Genomic DNA, 19,536 nt, shown 5'->3' on the forward strand with positions numbered 1-19,536 from the left:
ACTTACCTATTGTACCACGACAAACAACAATTTTCGTTATAATAATATGTTTCTAGGTTAAGCTGATTAGGACGCGTGTGTCAATTGAGCTACTTCCATGTGAAGATGATAATAGGTTCGGGCATTGAACGGCACATCGCTGCCGCGGGGCAATAGGTGGCACGATATGATAACCAAGTCTTCGACAAGTGCGGCCGAGGCCGGGAGCCCAGGAGAGGTGGCAGCGAGCGCATGCCGCACTCAGTGTACACTCGCGCGCCACGGGTGTTGTGCGCACGCACCTTTCGCAGCATTGTTGTCGAGTGAACTCGTGCACTCCTCCGCTGTGATCGCAGTGTCGATACTTTCCGCTGTTTCGATTGCCGCGCGCAATTTCAAACAGCGAGTGGCCTTTCAAAAATCACGAGAATGTGTAATCTGTGAGAAAATATAAACAAAATTGACGTGATGCGCTGATAAGTTTTCGCGTAGCTGGTGATATAGACGGAGCGGCGCCGTCGTCGGACAGATCCCATGTTCGCTAGTCCCGCATTAGTGTCCAAGGAGATAACGTGATGTGACAGCGAAACAAAATAAAGTGCCTGTGGAATAGTTTTGTGAAAGTGTGCAGCGAGCGTGAGTGAGACGGCTGCCGGTGAAGCCGGCGCCCCGTGAAAATGTTAAACTGCACTGATCTGGAATGTATCCTCCACCACCACCACTACTACGCTCACCTCCACCACATCCACCACCTGCAAAATGCGCAGGACTCAGGTAAGGCCCCTGTGACGTGACATCACTGATCAATCCGAGAATTTTCCTATAACAATCCTCGCCTGAACAATGAAAAGACAATGGTACTTACAATGAAACTGTTTGTTTAAAATGCGAATGTTAATGTTAACAAAATGCTATATATGTAGGTTTTAAAATCCTTGTGTATTAATTAAAGTGCGAAAATAAATTCGGCTATAGATCGGTGGCCGGAATGTTAATGATCGTTTAGGTGTTGTTACTGAGCCTTGACATTTGCGTACGTAGAAATGAAACCAGAGAGTTGTGATGAAAACGTTTTACTGGTCTAAAAGAAACATTAACAGACAGGTGTTAGAGACAGATATCACGCAACTTGCGGACCGCGTCAATAGTTTTCACTCAATTGCCACTCGAACGAAGGAACCGGCCCCAACCTGATGCGAAAAAAATATATTATGTTTGTATAAGCAAATTTTAAAAGCACGCGTTTCTCTTTTTATGGAAGCAAACAATTTCTACATATTATATTGATGCATAAGGACAATATTTTTATGACGATATTGGTCGACGGGGATGTTTATGTAAATACATCAATTAGTTGGAAGTTGTGAAATAATTCAATTTATGTTAATTAATTGTGCTGTGATTTCGCCAATTTTTTTTAATAATAATATACGGCCACGTTCTCGTTTTTAATATTCACGCATACATATGTTGAAAATGTCTAAAGTTTAAAATTATCATATGAGAAGGAGGGCAGACGATCATAATTTTTGAACGATATTCAGATTCTCTAAAAATCTTTTTAATCTGAATTAATAAACTGAGCAAAACATATATTTTAGCACATCGAATATTTTGTAATGTATTACGTAGGTTTAACCTGTATTATCTGAATTAATAAATTGTAGCAAAAATATTTCAAAATTAAAATATTTTATATTGGAAGGTTTTTTTATATAAGAGCAAGCAAAGGGACAGGTAGGTCACCAGATATTAAGTTGTCACCACTGCCCATAAACATTAGCAACACTGGTGATAAAGGTACTCTAAAAATAAAATAAAAATCAAATAAAATAACCAATCCGTAAAGTCGATTCTTTGAAATTTTTCGAATTAAACTTGACAAGACATTAACGTTTTGATGTCGATTCAAGTAACACCTATCGAGCATGAACAGGTTATATAAGTTAACTAAAGACTAAACTAGGCAAAGCCTGTATCTATGTGGTTCTGTCCCACTAGACTTCACAGTTAGTTGTGTTCTGATTGCACAATACGCGATTAGGTACGTTTGAGCTGTTTTATACGCTATACTACAGTCTACAGATATATACAATTTGATTGACACTGATTGGAATAAGAAATACATGTTCTGGGTATGTAATAAATAAGATCAGGGCTACAAGTGGAATTTAGTCAAGTAACGTTTAGTAGGAAAATTAATTTTATTATTTAATTTTGAAAGCACTTGTGTTTACTCTACGACTCTACGTAATTCAAATTTCGGACAATTTGTAGATCGGTTACTATGTAGTCTTGTTGTTGCTTTTAACTGTGATAGGGATAAGTATAATCTTGTTTAACAAAATAATTTTTGTTGATTTAATGATATGAAGTTAATTTTAAGTAAAACTTATAATACTTTAGTAACTACTAAAATGATCTGCGTTGTCAACAACGATTTATCAAAAAAAAAAAAATTAATAATACTTTAGGTTCTAACAGAGCCACCTAAATAAACATGAATAAACGTCACAAATTATTTAAAACTGGTGTCAGCATTATATTCAGACTCATGCTACTATTGTTATCACTAATTACATATTTACAGTGTCATTTATTTAGACTTAATTACCATGGTTCATAATCACATGGTCGCTTATATACCATATACTTTCTTCATTTTAGTGATAATTTTAAATACTCAATATAGTTCTTAAATAAGAATTGTGTAACATGCAATTTAATAATTTCTTGAAAAACAGTTGAAAGTAATTGTGCATATAAGCGTTTAATATCTCATTGAATATGAAATAGAAATGATAAAATTATGAACAGTTTACAATACACTTTTATTGTTTTCCTATTGATACGATCGGTCATTATACTTGAACAATGGCCGCTATCTTTAAACATAAACTGCAAATATTTTTGTTAAAATAAATTCTTGGCATAGCATCATTGGCATCCTTTATTCTATTTAGTTTAGGGTCACTTAAATTATGAGACGTATATTGTAAGCAAGTTTTAAAAAGTGATATATTTTTCAAATTTTTTTCTTTGGTTAAAAGTCAATCAGTCAATAGTCATCGTCCATCATCTTCACTCTTAAAAACATGTTATCATGTTTTTTTTTATTAAATCAATAGAAATCCTTAATATTTTAAACCAAGAATTTTTACTAAATAAATATTTTGGATGTCGTTTAAGATTTCACCGAATACATTATATGTTAGACAAATATTAAATATGGCGAATAAGTAAATACATTTCACAAATATTTCGGTTCCACGAAACCAAATCGTGCTCTACCAATGCTAACCCGCAAAATATTGATCAATATGAAGATCCTGCTTTACGAATAAGAAGTAATCATTACATTAATTGGAGTTTCTTGCGGGTTCTTCTCCAAAGGGACTCCTTTCCGAATCGGTGGTAAAGGTTAAAATTTGTTATGACGATTCAAAAGTGCTTTTAGAAGAAGAGAAGAAGTGTAATTTAATAAATAAATGTTTGAGTTTGATTTTGAGTTTATATTATTTATTTAACATGCACTCTCTTAAGTCATAAATATATTTTAATGTACAATTGCGGTTAGATACGTGTGAGATGCAATCAATCAAATTATTTTTTAATTAATTTAATATTTTGAAATATCGCTAAATTATTTGATGCAAGAACATTTTCATGCATACCCAAATTGGTAATTATAGCATGTTACATTCTATTAGCAGTTATAATTGTTGTTTCTTAAAAATGTTCAGATACTTTCACACGCTGTTTTTTGGGTGAAACTGAAACATATAACACGCTTTTATTGGCTTCACCTGTATGTTTGCATGTTTCCTGTAGACTCGATTTTGACCCACTTTAAAGGGACAGAATTAATTCAATCTTTGTACACTAATCAGTTAATCACGAATACAATAATTTCATGAGTTTACCTTATTAAATAGAGTTTATAGATTTATAACTATATTTATTGTTATTATTCATACATAGTCACAGATTCAGTTATTATTATTTAAAATAATATGTTTAGTGAATCGCTATCGGCAAGAGATACAAGTATGTACAACTGTTCACTGATTAGAGAACGATAACTTTATCTTGTACACACATTGTGACATATTTTCACATCTCATAAGAGAAAATAGGAAGTGTTTTTAACAGAAGAAACGCATTATCTTTTTGATTTATGTTCCTGGCTGCGTAATATAATGTTGAATAATAAAAAATATATTATACACGGAAAGTCGTAAAACATTTAGTAATATCAAACACTTAATAAATGATCAATAAAGGAAACGTGGCTATTTAAGTAAGTGTTTCCTTTAGAGTTCCTTTCACATGTATTTATAATTATGAAGAAAAATAAAGTATAAGTAACAATAGGTACCTACTAAAAATATATTCAACTAGCAGTCTGCCCCGGCTTCGCCCGTGGTACATGTTAACGTTTTCTTTCCATAAGAACCATATCCTCGTACTTCAAGGAATATTATAAAAAAAAAATTAACAAAATTGGTTTATCCTTTCTAGAGTTATGCGCTTACCAACACATTTTTCGATTCATTTTTGTACTAAAGATTAACATAAATAATGCACTTTAAAATAATTATTAAAGCTCTAGCTGTGCCACGCGGTTTCACTCGTGGCAGTACCTACAGGTGGGCAAATCCCACCCATTTCATAGTGTAAGTATCCAGATATAAAGTCAGCAGATAACATGTGTTTCTATCTATCTTGTAATTTGAAAGATAATTTCTCGGTTTTCCCTGATATTTATGTTTTTGATACAATAAAACTGAATCTGAAGGATACGGAAAAACCATATCTAGACCGGACTCTCAGTGGAGTTTCGTTTGCAAAAATCGTGGACCTAAATCTGAATTCTGATATATATTGTATAGATCCCAGACATCCTATAGACAGATGTTGCCAACCAGTTTTGTGGTCCCCCTGCCCGCACCCCGGTAATTAAATATGGCATACAAAGAAAAAAATAAAAATTTCCAAAACATGCCGTGTGGGGTATCAAATGAAAGAGCTTATTGAGTAGATCACGAATATATAGCATACTATATACATTTCTTACACTTTCTCTAAGATTTTTTAGAAAATTTACGAAAATGGTCCATTTTTGAGTTAACTTTAAACCACTATAGATTGAAAACTCATGAATATATTTTTTAAATTATTATTTTAAATAATTAACAATAGTCCATTGTTTACGATTCAATATTTCGTACAGTGAAATAGTTGCATGGGGGAGTGGGGGGAGCATTCAAAGATGGCGAGTATATTTTCAAGTTCATATAGTATATAGTTATTTTCATCAAATCCACCACATAGCTCACTTATATTATATTACGAACTATTGAATCATAAACAATGGACTATTGTTAATTATTTAAAATAATAATTTAAAAAATATATTCATGAGTTTTCAATCTATAGTGGTTTAAAGTTAACTCAAAAATGGACCATTTTCGTAAATTTTCTGAAAAATCTTAGAGAAAGTGTAAGAAATGTATATAGTATGCTATATATTCGTGATCTACTCAATAAGTTCTTTCATTTGATACCCCACACGGCATGTTTTGGAAATTTTTATTTTTTTCTTTGTATGCCATATTTAATTACCGGGGTGCGGGCAGGGGGACCACAAAACTGGTTGGCAACATCTGTCTATAGGATGTCTGGGATCTATACAATATATATCAGAAGTCAGATTTAGGTCCGCGATTTTTGCAAACGAACATCTCCTTGGAGCCTGCTCTAATCCACGTTTATATACTATAAATTAAATTTATTATATATTAAATGTTTTTCATATTTTTCTCTTGTTTTTTCACAGTTTCATTTTCATATTCAGTATTGTGTTGTTGATTTTGTGATTTAAAGTAATTATTGTGGTAAATTAACATGCATGCATGCGTACCAAAAATAACATTTTTTTAATTATTTTATTTTTGATTTTTTCAATATCTAAGAAAAAAGTTTCTCTTATCATGTGAGGTATAAAATCAATTTAATCTTGAATTCTTTTCATTTGATTAACATGTCAAGATAAAAAATCATTTGCAGTAAACATAGATTTTCATCCGCTCCGTTACTATCAGACACCATTTGACTAAAAAAATATTCATTTACGTACCTATATAAATAAAAATTCATTTATTCCATATTATATTATGTATAAGTATAGAGCATTTCAATTGGTTCATGTTTGTCCTCTCAGATACGGTAATTAGACCATTGAACATCTTCGCTTTTTCATTAAAAAACCGGCCAAGTGCGAGTCGGGCTCGCGCACAAAGGGTTCCGTAGCAGCAAATATAATAAATTACAGTTAAATCAACCTATCTCAAAAACTATAAGAGATACTTTGATCAAACCAAAAATCGTTGAAAGAGTTAATTAGCATGCATCACCTCTATTTTTTTTAGAATTTTATACCCCGTAGTTATAAAAATAGAGGGGGGGGGACATACTTTTTACGACTTTGAGAGCTGATATCTCAAAAACCGTTCACTTTAAGAAAAATGTTTTTTAGAAAACTTTATATCATTTTAAAAGACCTTTCCATTGATACCCCACACGGGTATGTACATCGAAAAAAAAAATTTCATCCCTCAGTTACATGTATGGGGGGCCCCACCCCCAATTCTTTTTTTTACTATTTAGTGTCATATTTTTGTAGCGGTTCATACAACACATATTCCCATCAAATTTCATCACTGTAGTACTTATAGTTTCCGAGTAAATCGGCTGTGACAGACGGACAGACGGACAGACGGACAGACGGACATGACGAAACTATAAGGGTTCCGTTTTTGCCATTTTGGCTACGGAACCCTAAAAAAGTAATTGTCACACGATCTGGTTCAAAATAATAACTTTGAACATGGAAATCAGCATCAGTTTTATTTAGTAGCTGATCTGTTTCTATCCATTCGTATTAAAAGGGTAAATAAAAAATAAATAACAATCAAGTAATAAAGTTCAATATTTGCTTTAGATGGATAACGTTCACAATCAAGACGTGACCTTCGCTTTAACAAGTCTTATCCTTTATTTCTAGGCAAATAAGATCAAGTAAATAATAAAACTCAAAATGTATTTCGATCATAAAAATAAAGTAATAATTACAAAGGCAGTAATAATGCAATTTATAGACAACTTAAACTACGTAGTTTCACAAATATAACAACATAACATGTTAAAGAAAAAAAAAAAATTTTGCTCAGTTTCATCGTTTCAAAAACGTTACCCGTTATTTTTTTGTTTATTTCGTTTGTGAAAACTTTAATTATTATTTAATTATTATAGCTTGAGTAGGTAATGTTTTTAATCTTGTATTTTTTATCTTAAATAAAAATTTAAAATTTATAAAACATAATTATTCGTAGTTGTAGACTTGAAACCCCTTTATCAAAATGTTACAAACAATTGAATGTTTTCCTTTACGGTAAAGTATCGTGAAATTGAGATTGTTAATCCATCTTGAATTTGTCAGGCTTCCAAATCCTGGTGCTAGTTGCTACCGTTTAATTTTAAATGCTCAGTTACAAAATTGTAATTTATTTTAGTACTTAAAGAAATTAAAGGAATGTTGTTTGAACAAGATTTTCAGTTTAGCAAAGTAAGTACATATTTGAATTTCTCTTTAATCCCTGAATTGCTTTTTATTGCAGGAAAATATGAATAATAATCTTTACACCGTTTTAATCTTTTCTGCCAGTTACCAGTCTATCTGTTGTGGTGGCACAGAGTTCGTGTATTTTTTGCGAAATGCATTTTTATGAAAAAAATACACTAGGCTCTCACTTTACTTAGAAACAAGGACATAGCACGCATTCTTCAAGCAAAATATTTAAATACATTTTTATGAACATATAAATCTGTTCGCAGAAATAGCTTCATATTCATATTATGTGGTTAAATAAATAAATTTACTACCGGCAAATATTTCAGTGTATCTGACTAGTCTAAATTCTGGATAAAGCTATCAAAATATCCAAACCAACACTTTGCTCTTGTGAAACACTTCATAACAAAGCGAATCCTGCAGCGGATCAAAGGCTGATTTATAATCTCATTTGCATCGTATCTCGTCATGATTTTATATACTGGTCGTCTGCAGTCTAGAAAAACAACTGCACGAGCTCCATTGACAGCTGAAATGGCCGTTTAAATAATAAACCCACTACAAATACTCCACGTCACAAATTCACGTGAATTTTTTTTGCAGAATAATTGGTTGCTAGCTTATAATATACAATACATGCAGAAATATATTGGTATACGCGCAATCGTTGAACGATGAAGTACTGGCACCTTACAATATTATAAAATCGTATAATTGTTATGACACGATTAGCTAAATAGCCGTGGCATTGCTGACCGCATTACGTTATTTTATTATGGCTGTCTTGAATTTGTTGTTAAGTTTACTCTGTGGAAATACTTACCACTGTTTTCGGCTGATTGGTTATATGAAATAAATGCATTGTAACATTTATTATAATTATGTTATTGTCGAACAACCAGCATATAGTCCTGTCAAATAACTAAAAAACAATTAAGCAACTGCAGCCAGGCAATGCGGCTGTAGTTACGATGTAGTAGTGTATTCTGTATTGTCTATATTTTGTATTTGATAAATAAAAAACAATGTGGCTATGTCAAAACATGTATATAAAATATAATTATCTAATATTTATGCGCAACCGAAATACTTGGATAAGTTACATATACATAGTATCTATCCGGTCCTCGCTTATCATAATCTGGTTTTTCTTTTGCCCTTTAAGTGCTATTTTAAACTGGTCAGAGTGAAGGATAAAGAACTACATACAATCAAATACGTTTTATCAGGACAGTGTTCTTTATTTTGGCGTCTCTTGTGAACAAACACGATGCGTCAGGCATGTGTGTATGTGCTGGACCAGTCTAACGTCTTTTTATTTTACTTTTAGTGGAAATGTTTGTAAACATGTTGAATCATGGTTATTTGCGACTATAGCGTGTAAATGACTGTGCTGCGTCTGATATAATTTTAATCCATTATTCATATGCTCAAATATTATTATATAATGGGGTTGGTATCAATTGTAGAACTTGAAAATGTTTTAGAAATAAGTCACTGAATGATATAACAATCAGGAATAGCGTCAATTGTTCCAAATTACATTTAGGGATCATACGCACTTGACCCTGCATTGAAGTCGTGAACTTTGTTTATTGTAACATGGTGTTGCAAACCTTTTCTTGTTTGTAACGAGTATTTTTTTTAAAGTGAAACTTTTATTACATCGTCTCAAACTTTTTGGTCTGTGTAGCGCATGTCGCGTGTATCGCGGCTGCCGAGTAGGTATACCTACTCGGCAGCCGACCGCCACGCGACATGCGCTACACAAAGCAGTGTTCGGAACCGTTCGAACAGTTTCACTTTTACCGTGGTTTCATAAAACCACACAACATTTTTTATTATATGTGTTTTTTATTGCTATATTGGTCTCTTCTAATATAGAATTTGAATAGATTATATTTGTTTCTTAAGAATTATCTAATCATACCATACTGCAAAGTTTTATTATATAATTTAAATGAAGTTTTTAAAAAACCATTTATTCATAATTTTTTATAGGAACCTCAAGTTACAATGGATGACATATTTTTAATTTTCAGGTATTAAAAGATCGCTGCATTGTTTCATTCACACTAAAAATTTCTACACTTTATCGTAGTATTACTTTATGTTTTGTAGGAAAAAAAAGGTTTGCGACAACTGATTTACTGTGACGTGGGCGGTGTCAGATCTGCTGATAAAAGAGGGCACCTCCCCGTGTATTTAAAAAATATGTTTTTCAACACATTGAATTACTTATGAGTTATATCATAATATTATGTCATTAACAACATAATCTTAACTTTGAATGTTTACATTGCAAAATGCGTGAAAGTTCACATGTAGTATGTATTCATGTTGACCGGTATCGTGTGACTGTTAATCACTTCGACTTGGTTTAATCATGAAATGTAAACATTACTTCTTTATTCATTTATTTATTTAACACTTTAATGTTAAAAAAAAGTACATAAAGGTAATATGACATTAAATAAAAGCAATAAGGGCGGCTTTATGACTGTGCAGTGATCTCTGCCATGCAACCATGGGGAGAAAGGTAAAATAACGGAATATGTTGCGAAACAAAATATTGCTTTAGACTGAGCTGAAGTAAAGAATGCAATAAAATGCATACTCATGATACACATTCATACATAAATACATCTGAAAGAATTGCATGTGTTTACTTTGTGTAATAAACGTCGATACTTTCAAAATAGTCATCGTTTTGCCGACTAAAAATTAAAAGGTCAAGCTAGCAAATTGAATTGTCTGAATGAGAAACTGTAGAAATTAAGAGAAAAATAAAGTGAATAGTGTAAATGCCAAAGCAGCCAGCAAATTGAATTTGAATTGTGTAAATGAGACACTATAGAAATTAAGCTCTAGATAAAAATAAAGTGAATAGTGTAAGTGCCAAAGCTTTATAAGCGTGATAATCAAATAAATTTAAACTTGATTTTTTAGTAAGTATTTGTGAAAGGGAAACAAACAGATTATTATTAATTATAGAGTTATTAAACGATTTAATATAATAACCGTTTCATATTGAAAACAATTTATAATCGCAGGTAAATGACATCAAATAAGTACAAGGATAATGTTTTAATCCATTCTTGCGCTAGGGGAATTTAGAAACACTTTCCTTATTAAAATTATTAGTCCTGTTTACACTAAAAAATTGCATGTCATTTTGTTAAGCAAGATTTTCCTGTAGATTATGTTTGAGCTTTTTAAAGTTTATTAAAATGATGTCTTATCTCTTAAGCGTCACAAGTTTATACTTTACCTTCCTGCAATTTTCCAATGTGTGAAATCATAATTTTAACTCTGAAAAAAGCTATGTCATTCTCAATTTTAATAATATTTACATCCAATTTAATAACATATATTATTAAAAAAAATATGTTACACATGAGCGTGTTATCATATTGCTATAAATAATTATGCTCTACATTGCAGAAAAATGATGTTATATAGTAAAACGTTTTTAAACGAACCACCAAAATATTAACTACATAATATCATTTCTGGTTTACTTACTACTAATAATCACCATGACACCAACTGTATAAAGTTTAATTAACAAATATATGATTAATTCTATTAATGTTTTTGTCGAAAGTATGTATTGAGAAGCAAGGACAGATTAAGTTCATATTGAATTCATAATATATTATTTTCTTCATATAATTTTATTCAACAATTTTAAATAATAAGTTATTGTCTATGGATTGGCATTGTTACAAATATTAAACACGGAGATCATGTATAACTATTAAATTTCGATTCGTATTGAGTGGTATTGCAAGTTGAGTCCCATACAAAAAGTATTATTTCCAATACTTACGACACGTATAAACAACAAGAATCATATTGGAGTTTTATTGTAAAACCAAAAAAATGAAGGAACTGCTACCTCACCTTAACAGAATACGGACATCAAGTAACTAGTAATTGCAATTTAATTTGTGATCAAAAAACGTTTTAGGTACCGCACCTGATGATATTTATCATTATTTTCTTCGATGTTTGCTTTTTTGGTCGTAAGATCCTTCCTATACAAAATTTGCTAACAAGAAACCTACCTATAATGTTTCAATTTATTAAAGAAATTAATGATAGATTGTATTAGATATAAACTATAAATATGAAGAGATAAAAAGCTTCTCTTTTCGCCAATTGTCTGCATCAGTGATTGTCTGTACAATTTTTTCTTAAAAAAGTGAAACAATATTTTTGTACAATGTTTACATACTTACAATATACTTAAATGAGACGTTTTCCTCCAAAATTATTTTAATATTGTATTTCTTGATCATCAAACTAAGGTCATTATTTAGATTGTCACGCGATGTGGGTCATGGGAGTCGCACGTGATATTATTGACTTCAAATGAGATAGAATTCTTTTATTTTTACATTTAAGTACATTTTGAGACCGTGAAATATGCAAATATTATGTTAATGATTAATTATTTATTTTTGGAGACAAAAACCCTCACATAAATTTTGAATTTTGACGGAGTTGTTTGACTGCATGCATGTAATGTACTTTATCTTTACAAAATAAGGCTAAGGGCATTTTGGCTTTAAATAACGAGTTAATTTAGATTTTAATTAAAGATCTTTATGTAGCAATTAACATTAAAATAAGAACAAAATAACTTCACCTTGAGGTAACATTAAAACTGAGATCGATGAGGTGAATTTATTTAATTATATTTTATAGTCGCATAAATAATTAATTGAATACGAACATTATTGCGCAAGCTGTCCCGTAGCTGGTGGCATTTGAACCAAATTCAACTATGAACTTACGAAATTCACCCACGGCTATATTCCATACAAGCGTTATTACTTGCGTGAGAGGTTATCGATAAAAGGAATATTTTTTAAATCGAAGGCTATTTTTTAAATAAAAAAGAATTTTACGGAGTACTTTAATAGATTACAATAAGGAACTTCGTTCTAAAAAATAAAAACATTAAATATTTTACACTCACAGGGACATAGATGGATGTATTGCTTTAAATTATTTATAATTATAAATTGCTTTTAAATTATGGGGATGATTAAAAAGTAACTTTATAAAGTTTACATCAGTTGTTATTTCCCGAGCTTTCGAAATACAATTCGATAAAGTTTAACCCAGTAAAGAGAATATCTTCACCTAACTGCGCTATAATAGAAATATGTATGTTCATAAAAATATGATATTGCGGTTTACACAATACCTACCTATATGAAAAAATTAACAGCAAATTACAGAGACATATAATTCTCTGAACAATTTTCTCACAGAATAAATACATGAGCCACGGTAATATCAACAGGTCTATAGAGACAACAATCTCAAATAGAAATATCGATATCGTAAAACTATCATTTCATTAATAACGACCATTAAAAAGCAAGCCTTATTTTTCCCAAGAACTGCGTAATTAAGCTGTTTTCTACCTTCAAAATTCAAATCCACTGGAATATTTTTGCCAAATATTTACATTTTAGAAGATCATAAAAGAGCCATTAGTAAGTTCTCAAAATATGTAAGAAACGAGTTAGAATCAATTAAAAATATTGTGTACAAGTTGGCGTGTTGATGTTGCCACCTTATCACTAGGAGTAGTGACCTTCTCCGACCGGTTCCATACTTTTTATTAACTTTATAATATGTATGCTCAAACGAACGAATCCTATCAAAGTTTTTAATAGCCTTACTAATAATATCGTATTTCAGATATAATTATTTTGTGAACTGAGACCTCCGAAAACCCTCTGAATAGAAAATTCAAACGGTTCACCGCTTTGAATTTTGCTTTTAGCAAGCTTTTAGATGACTGAGTTTACGGCTTAGTAATAAGGAAATATTGTGAGAAGATTAGGATAATTAATATAATATAACTACTATTGATTTCACTTTGTAGATTCGTTTCTCTCTATTGCTATTAATAACCGAACAAGCTTCTTGCAATTAAAATTACTGTGCAGATATTACATATATGCATTGCATGTAGCTTTTAAAAGTGCCGCACAGTTGCTTATTACCATTGTAATATAAAAATGAATATGCCATTAGGTGATTGTCTGTTCTTGTTATTTTCAATATCAGATTTTTATTTACGCAAAATGATACTACACGAGGATCTTCATATTATTCCATTCAATTATTCATGAACTTCGTCAGGTATCTAATGTTATTTACCGGATACGTAACAAGACTTGATGTTTATTCAATGTTGCTCGTGAGAACTGTTGAATACTAGATTTAATCAAATCAAGTACGTCTAAGATCACGCAACAGCTTTCTCTTGAAGAAATTACGTTGAAACTTAACAAACTGATACAATTCAACTAGATATTTCAACTAGAAAGAAGGGGACGGAATGTCCATAGATATCCATTTTAGCATTTGAAATAATTATTATATTATCAATTAATAAGCTTGTCGTGTCTAAAATTGTTTATGTTACAAAGTGTTTTTTTTTTGTTAATGTTCATTATCATGTTGATAATGTACATTAACAAAAAAAAAACATTCATCACGTTATATACAAACAAAAGTGATAGTTTGCGTAAATAAAGCCTTTGCACTTCTTTTACTTATTTGTGTTTCTTTAGATAATCTGTAGGTTTGAGTAGGATTAGACACAGATTATTATGAGATACTGAACTTCATATTAATCGTAATGCTTGGCCTCCTTTAATTTGTTCATTAAACATTTGTATAAGTCACTTATTTAGTTTTCCGCTTTACAATCACTTAATTTATTAAATATATTTATGACACCAATTAATTTGTAATAGCTTTTACAGTATGCTATTGAATAAGTATACAAATAAATAGGTAGGCTTTAAAAATCCTTGACTCGTTGTGGCAGCGTTAAAAGTAAGCGGTGTTCGAAATAAGTGGAATGGATAACTAAATTGAACTAGGTATTTAGTTCTTGTAAATGTTTTTATAGGCTAGTTAATTATTTAACTGGAATTTTCCATACATTAAAAACGAGAGTTATTATGTTCGTCATGGTAATTATTCAGTAACATAATTCTGTGAAGTCTGCGCTTTGCTGTTAGCAGCAAGTAATTTTTAATTTGAATGGAATTTCTGTGCGTAAATTTCTTTAATTATTAAACTAAATATCTGTAACGCGAGGAGTCAGAAAGTTAGCGGTGTAAGTGATACTTTCATGTCTAGCTGTTATCTAGTTTTCACTTATTAGACGTTTATTCAAAAGCGGACTGCAGAAGTTATTAACACGCTATATATATGCACCTATTCAAATTTAAATCTAAGTCCTTTTTACCAGGAAATAAGGATCGTTTTGTTCGCTTTATTTCAGGCACTATAGTGAATAGAGCATGGAGTAAAGCTCGTAAAGCTTTATATGAATAGATTCTACACCTATAGATCTAGGATCTAGGATCAAATATCATATTATGGCCTAAACAATTTAAATATAACTGTGATCATTTTACAAATAAGGAGTTATTCAAATTACCTAATTATAATTCCCGCTCTCCATACGTTGGACTGTAGTTAGACAGTGAAATCAATTTATTAATTACCTCATCGTGAATATCCTACAACTACATATCCTGCAGTCTTTTTTCATATGAGGATAAGAAGCTAGTGATGCAAATACAATACGTAATAATCGTGTTGTCGGTTATTTCTTGTAATTACACTTCATACAGGAACATTGAACAAGGTGTGAAAATCCTGTCGTAGCTTTTACAAAAATTTCATTGTAATTAAAGCAAAATATATAAAGATGTTTGTTACGAAATCGTTACAATGGTTTATTATTATTTATTATGTTACATTATTTTTTGTAGCATGTATCAGTAGGAACTAGGAAGTATTTATAATGGTACAAAATGTACATTAAAAAAAACCGGCTAACTACGAGTCGGACTCGCGCACGAAGGGTTCCGTACTGTGGGGACCCCCCTTAATATTTTATTTTTATAAATTTTTAGTTTTGTTGTTATAGCGCCAACGGTAATACATTATCTGTGAAATTTACAGCTTTCTAGCTATCACGGTTTATGAGATACCGCCTGGAGACGGACAGACAACGAAGTCTCAGTAATAGAGTCTCGTTTTACCCTTCGGTACGGTACCCTAAAAAACGATCATCCATGTTGAACATCGAGTGGTATATTTTAATATTCATAAATCATTCTTAAGTTATTTCTCAAATAATACACGTTAAATTTATTTGACAAATATATTTAATTTATTAATAATTTTAATGGTCGTTATAATAATAATGAAATTTAAATATGAGGTACATAAATTAGTTTTTTTGTTAAAATATCGTGATTCAGTTAACCAGGAAGTGTTAAATCTATATTTTATTACATTTAAATAAATATAATTCAAATAAGCATTTGATACCACAATAATCAAACCTACAAACTCTATTATTTATAGATTTATTTACTCAAAGCTAGCAGGTTAAAAATTTTGTTAACAACAAAAGAACATGACTAAAGTGCTAAGTACTTTGTTCACAGTTCAACCGTATTTAAGCTTATTTGGGTTATATAAAACGTATTTAGTATTTTGTAGTGATGAAGATAATGTATAAAATCCTCAACAGGAGCCATTACTGTTAAACTATGTAAATTACATTGCGAAAGTACATGAATTGAATTTACAGTGTTGGCCTTAAATAGAAACAATACTACACAATTCTTTTGCTAATGCTCGAGAAGCTGTGTTTTTAGGGTCAAAGTCAAAAAGTTAATTGATGAGATTGTTTCAATGTTAACATACCATCATGTTAAAAGAATTTAAGTTTGTAGAAATCCTAGTTTGGACGATTAAAGGCAAGAGTCGTGTAATTGTCATTAATAATTAATAAAAATAAAATGGGAAAGCATTCGGACGCATAGTCAATAAATATATTATTGAATTTGCTGAAATAACTAAGAAGTTAAATGTTTAAATTCAGTTTCATCATATTGGTTGATAAGTAGGTGACTACTTAAACGTATTGCTTCAGAAATAAATTGGGCGCTATTTTCATGAAAGGAAGATTCTTTAAATGTCAATATTTAAAGTAAAGAAAATATGTTTTGTTCTAAAATATTATTATAATGTATTAGCTCTTAGACACCGAGTAAATATGATTATTAATTTATAATCATATACAGAAACACTTTAACATTTGTCTTGTATCGGATTAGAATAAACGATTTGCAATAAAACACACTAAACATTTATTACTACGTTTAGTTGCATATATCAAAATAAAATATATAAATTATTATCATTAAACACAAATGGCTAAAACCATAAAATTATACAGTTATCCTACACATTAAGCAATTAATGTTATTCTTATCGGCTAGTAGATAATGATAGTACGTGCGTGTTTCAACGGACCTCTGCACTTCCTTTTGTTTACAAACCGCCAGCACCGTGGGAAAATGCACTTCGAGTAGAACACACATAAACAGAACCTATTTGTTATACAATAGCTACGCTTTTTCCGTGACGCCGCCCGCCCAGGTTTCACCGTTAAAGATGCTCGCATCTTATTAGATATTTTTCAGCCAACAGTTAAGCTGATTTTTGCATTGAAAAACAAAATGGTTGAAAATATTTTTACACTTAATATAAACTAGATTTCCGCCCGCGGCTTCGCCCGCGTTTTCAAAGGAAAACCCGCATAGTTCCTGTTCTCGTGGGATTTCCGGGACAAAACCTATCCTATGTGTTAATCCAAGTTACCCTCTATATGTGTGCTAAATTTCATTGTAATCGGTTCAGTAGTTTTTACGTGAAAGAGTAACAAACATCCATACATCCATACATCCATACATCCATACATCCATACATCCTTACAAACTTTCGCCTTTATAATAGTATTAAGATTAAGATAAGATAAGATTAAGATTAAGATAGGAGATATTATAACTATTATTCAGTTTGTTTCGCTGGCCTCGTGGCTTGATGATCTCCACAGACATAGATAGACTACGCAAGTACCGCGATCTGTATGAAAACCAAGCGTGTCATATTTTTTGTACTGACCTTGACGCGTTATGACGTCACGAGCGCTTTTTAGTGATGGTAATTTCATTTTACGCTAAATCGATTAGGACGCCACTCGCGCGGCGATTCTAGTATCGTCCTATCCCATCGAAGTAAATCGAAAGAAATCAGATCAAACTAGATCTATGTCTAAGAGGTAATTAAATAAATGAATCGTAATCGATTACTAAATCGATTCAAGACAGAAAAATGATAATTACCATAGACAGAGGAATGATAAAATAAATTTATAAACCTTTTAATATTCTAACAAGTAAACTAATGTGTTTTAGCTTTTTCTTACATATGCCCATTGAGTTACCGTGTACTACGTACTAGAGAGGCCTTCGATGGCCTATAGAAAGTAATGAAACTGTCAATCAATCAATCTTTATGTCCCGTTGCATCAATCCATTTTTCTTTTATGTTCGGGTTGCTTGGAAAACTGAAAAAACAAACATAGTCTAAGCAATAAGGAGTTTTCTTAAAAAACTCCCAAGATGACACTTTAACTAATGGCGTCAATGTCATAATATTTATTTTTAGTACCTTTGTATTAAAATACTTAAAAGTTCTAGGTCAAGTCGTATTAAATGACAAAAAAAATTCTTGCCTTTTTTTCTGAAAAATTGCTCCTTCAAATTATCATTTTTCTGTTCGATTATAAAATCGATTAGAATCGAGAACTGTTGCATCAAATGAACATCACTAACCACAAAATTGGACAGAAAAATGAGAACAGAAAAATGAGAAGACGCTATTCATTGCTTGTTATCATACGACTCGATCTTTACCGTGCCAAGTAAAAGCCGCAATGTATTCCGAATCATTTCGTATGATTTGGTATCCGTGTTTGTCACGATCGTTTTCCACAGATATTCTTTATTTGATTTTAAAATAAATAGTGCATATTCTGATTAGAAAATTACTTACCGGTGGAAGGAAACATCTCTGCTAACTCGGCCACTCACAGCTGTGGAGTTTCTACAGTTTATAACGGCGTAATTCGGCATTTTACTTTATTCAGCTTCACGTCTTTCCTTGGCGAACTGCAAGCGCGGACTGAGTGTAGGCCAGCGTCAAGTAAGTTTCATAATCTTAGTTTGGACACGGGAAGTACATACACTCGCTTAGTCTATCTTGATACATGTCTGTGATGATCTCCTTAAGACAAACTTATTGTCTTAGGGAGATCATAAACGGTAAGACAGTGTGTTTATAAATACATAGTATCGTACAAAATATGTATAACTTGTATAAAACCTATAATTGTAGTTCTAATGGTAACTAATAATGCAAACATAAAGCTTAAACATAAACATGATATGGCGAAAAAAATCCGGGAATACTTAAATAGTTCAACCTATTATTTTTAATTGATCATTATTATGACAAAAACACTTAAAACAAATTACCTACCTACTTAAATTTCATATTTCACCTTATTGTGCCATTTGCCAAAAATCGTAGATTATTAAAATATGTATATAACACAGACATGTATCAAGATAGACTAAGCGAGTGTATGTACTTCCCGTGTCCAAACTAAGATTATGAAACTTACTTGACGCTGGCCTACACTCAGTCCGCGCTTGCAGTTCGCCAAGGAAAGACGTGAAGCTGAATAAAGTAAAATGCCGAATTACGCCGTTATAAACTGTAGAAACTCCACAGCTGTGAGTGGCCGAGTTAGCAGAGATGTTTCCTTCCACCGGTAAGTAATTTTCTAATCAGAATATGCACTATTTATTTTAAAATCAAATAAAGAATATCTGTGGAAAACGATCGTGACAAACACGGATACCAAATCATACGAAATGATTCGGAATACATTGCGGCTTTTACTTGGCACGGTAAAGATCGAGTCGTATGATAACAAGCAATGAATAGCGTCT

At 31.3% G+C, this 19,536-nt stretch overlaps 1 protein-coding gene across 1 annotated transcript in view; it reads left to right on the top strand.

The window, feature by feature from the left end:
- Positions 1-233: 233 nt before the first annotated feature.
- The window catches only part of LOC149905176 (uncharacterized), a 146,289-nt gene continuing 126,986 nt past the window's right edge, over positions 234-19,536 (top strand). Inside the window, exon 1 of the mRNA XM_090106142.1 lies at positions 234-753. Coding sequence (XP_089962268.1) covers positions 657-753 — 97 coding nt within the window. The 5' untranslated portion in view covers positions 234-656. The remainder of the gene's footprint in view (positions 754-19,536) is intronic.

Source organism: Colias eurytheme, chromosome 10, assembly GCF_061535395.1.
Source record: "Colias eurytheme isolate Ceu_HAF_F1 chromosome 10, ilColEury1 Martin Lab GWU primary, whole genome shotgun sequence".
In the NCBI taxonomy this organism is placed as follows: Eukaryota; Metazoa; Arthropoda; class Insecta; order Lepidoptera; family Pieridae; genus Colias; species Colias eurytheme.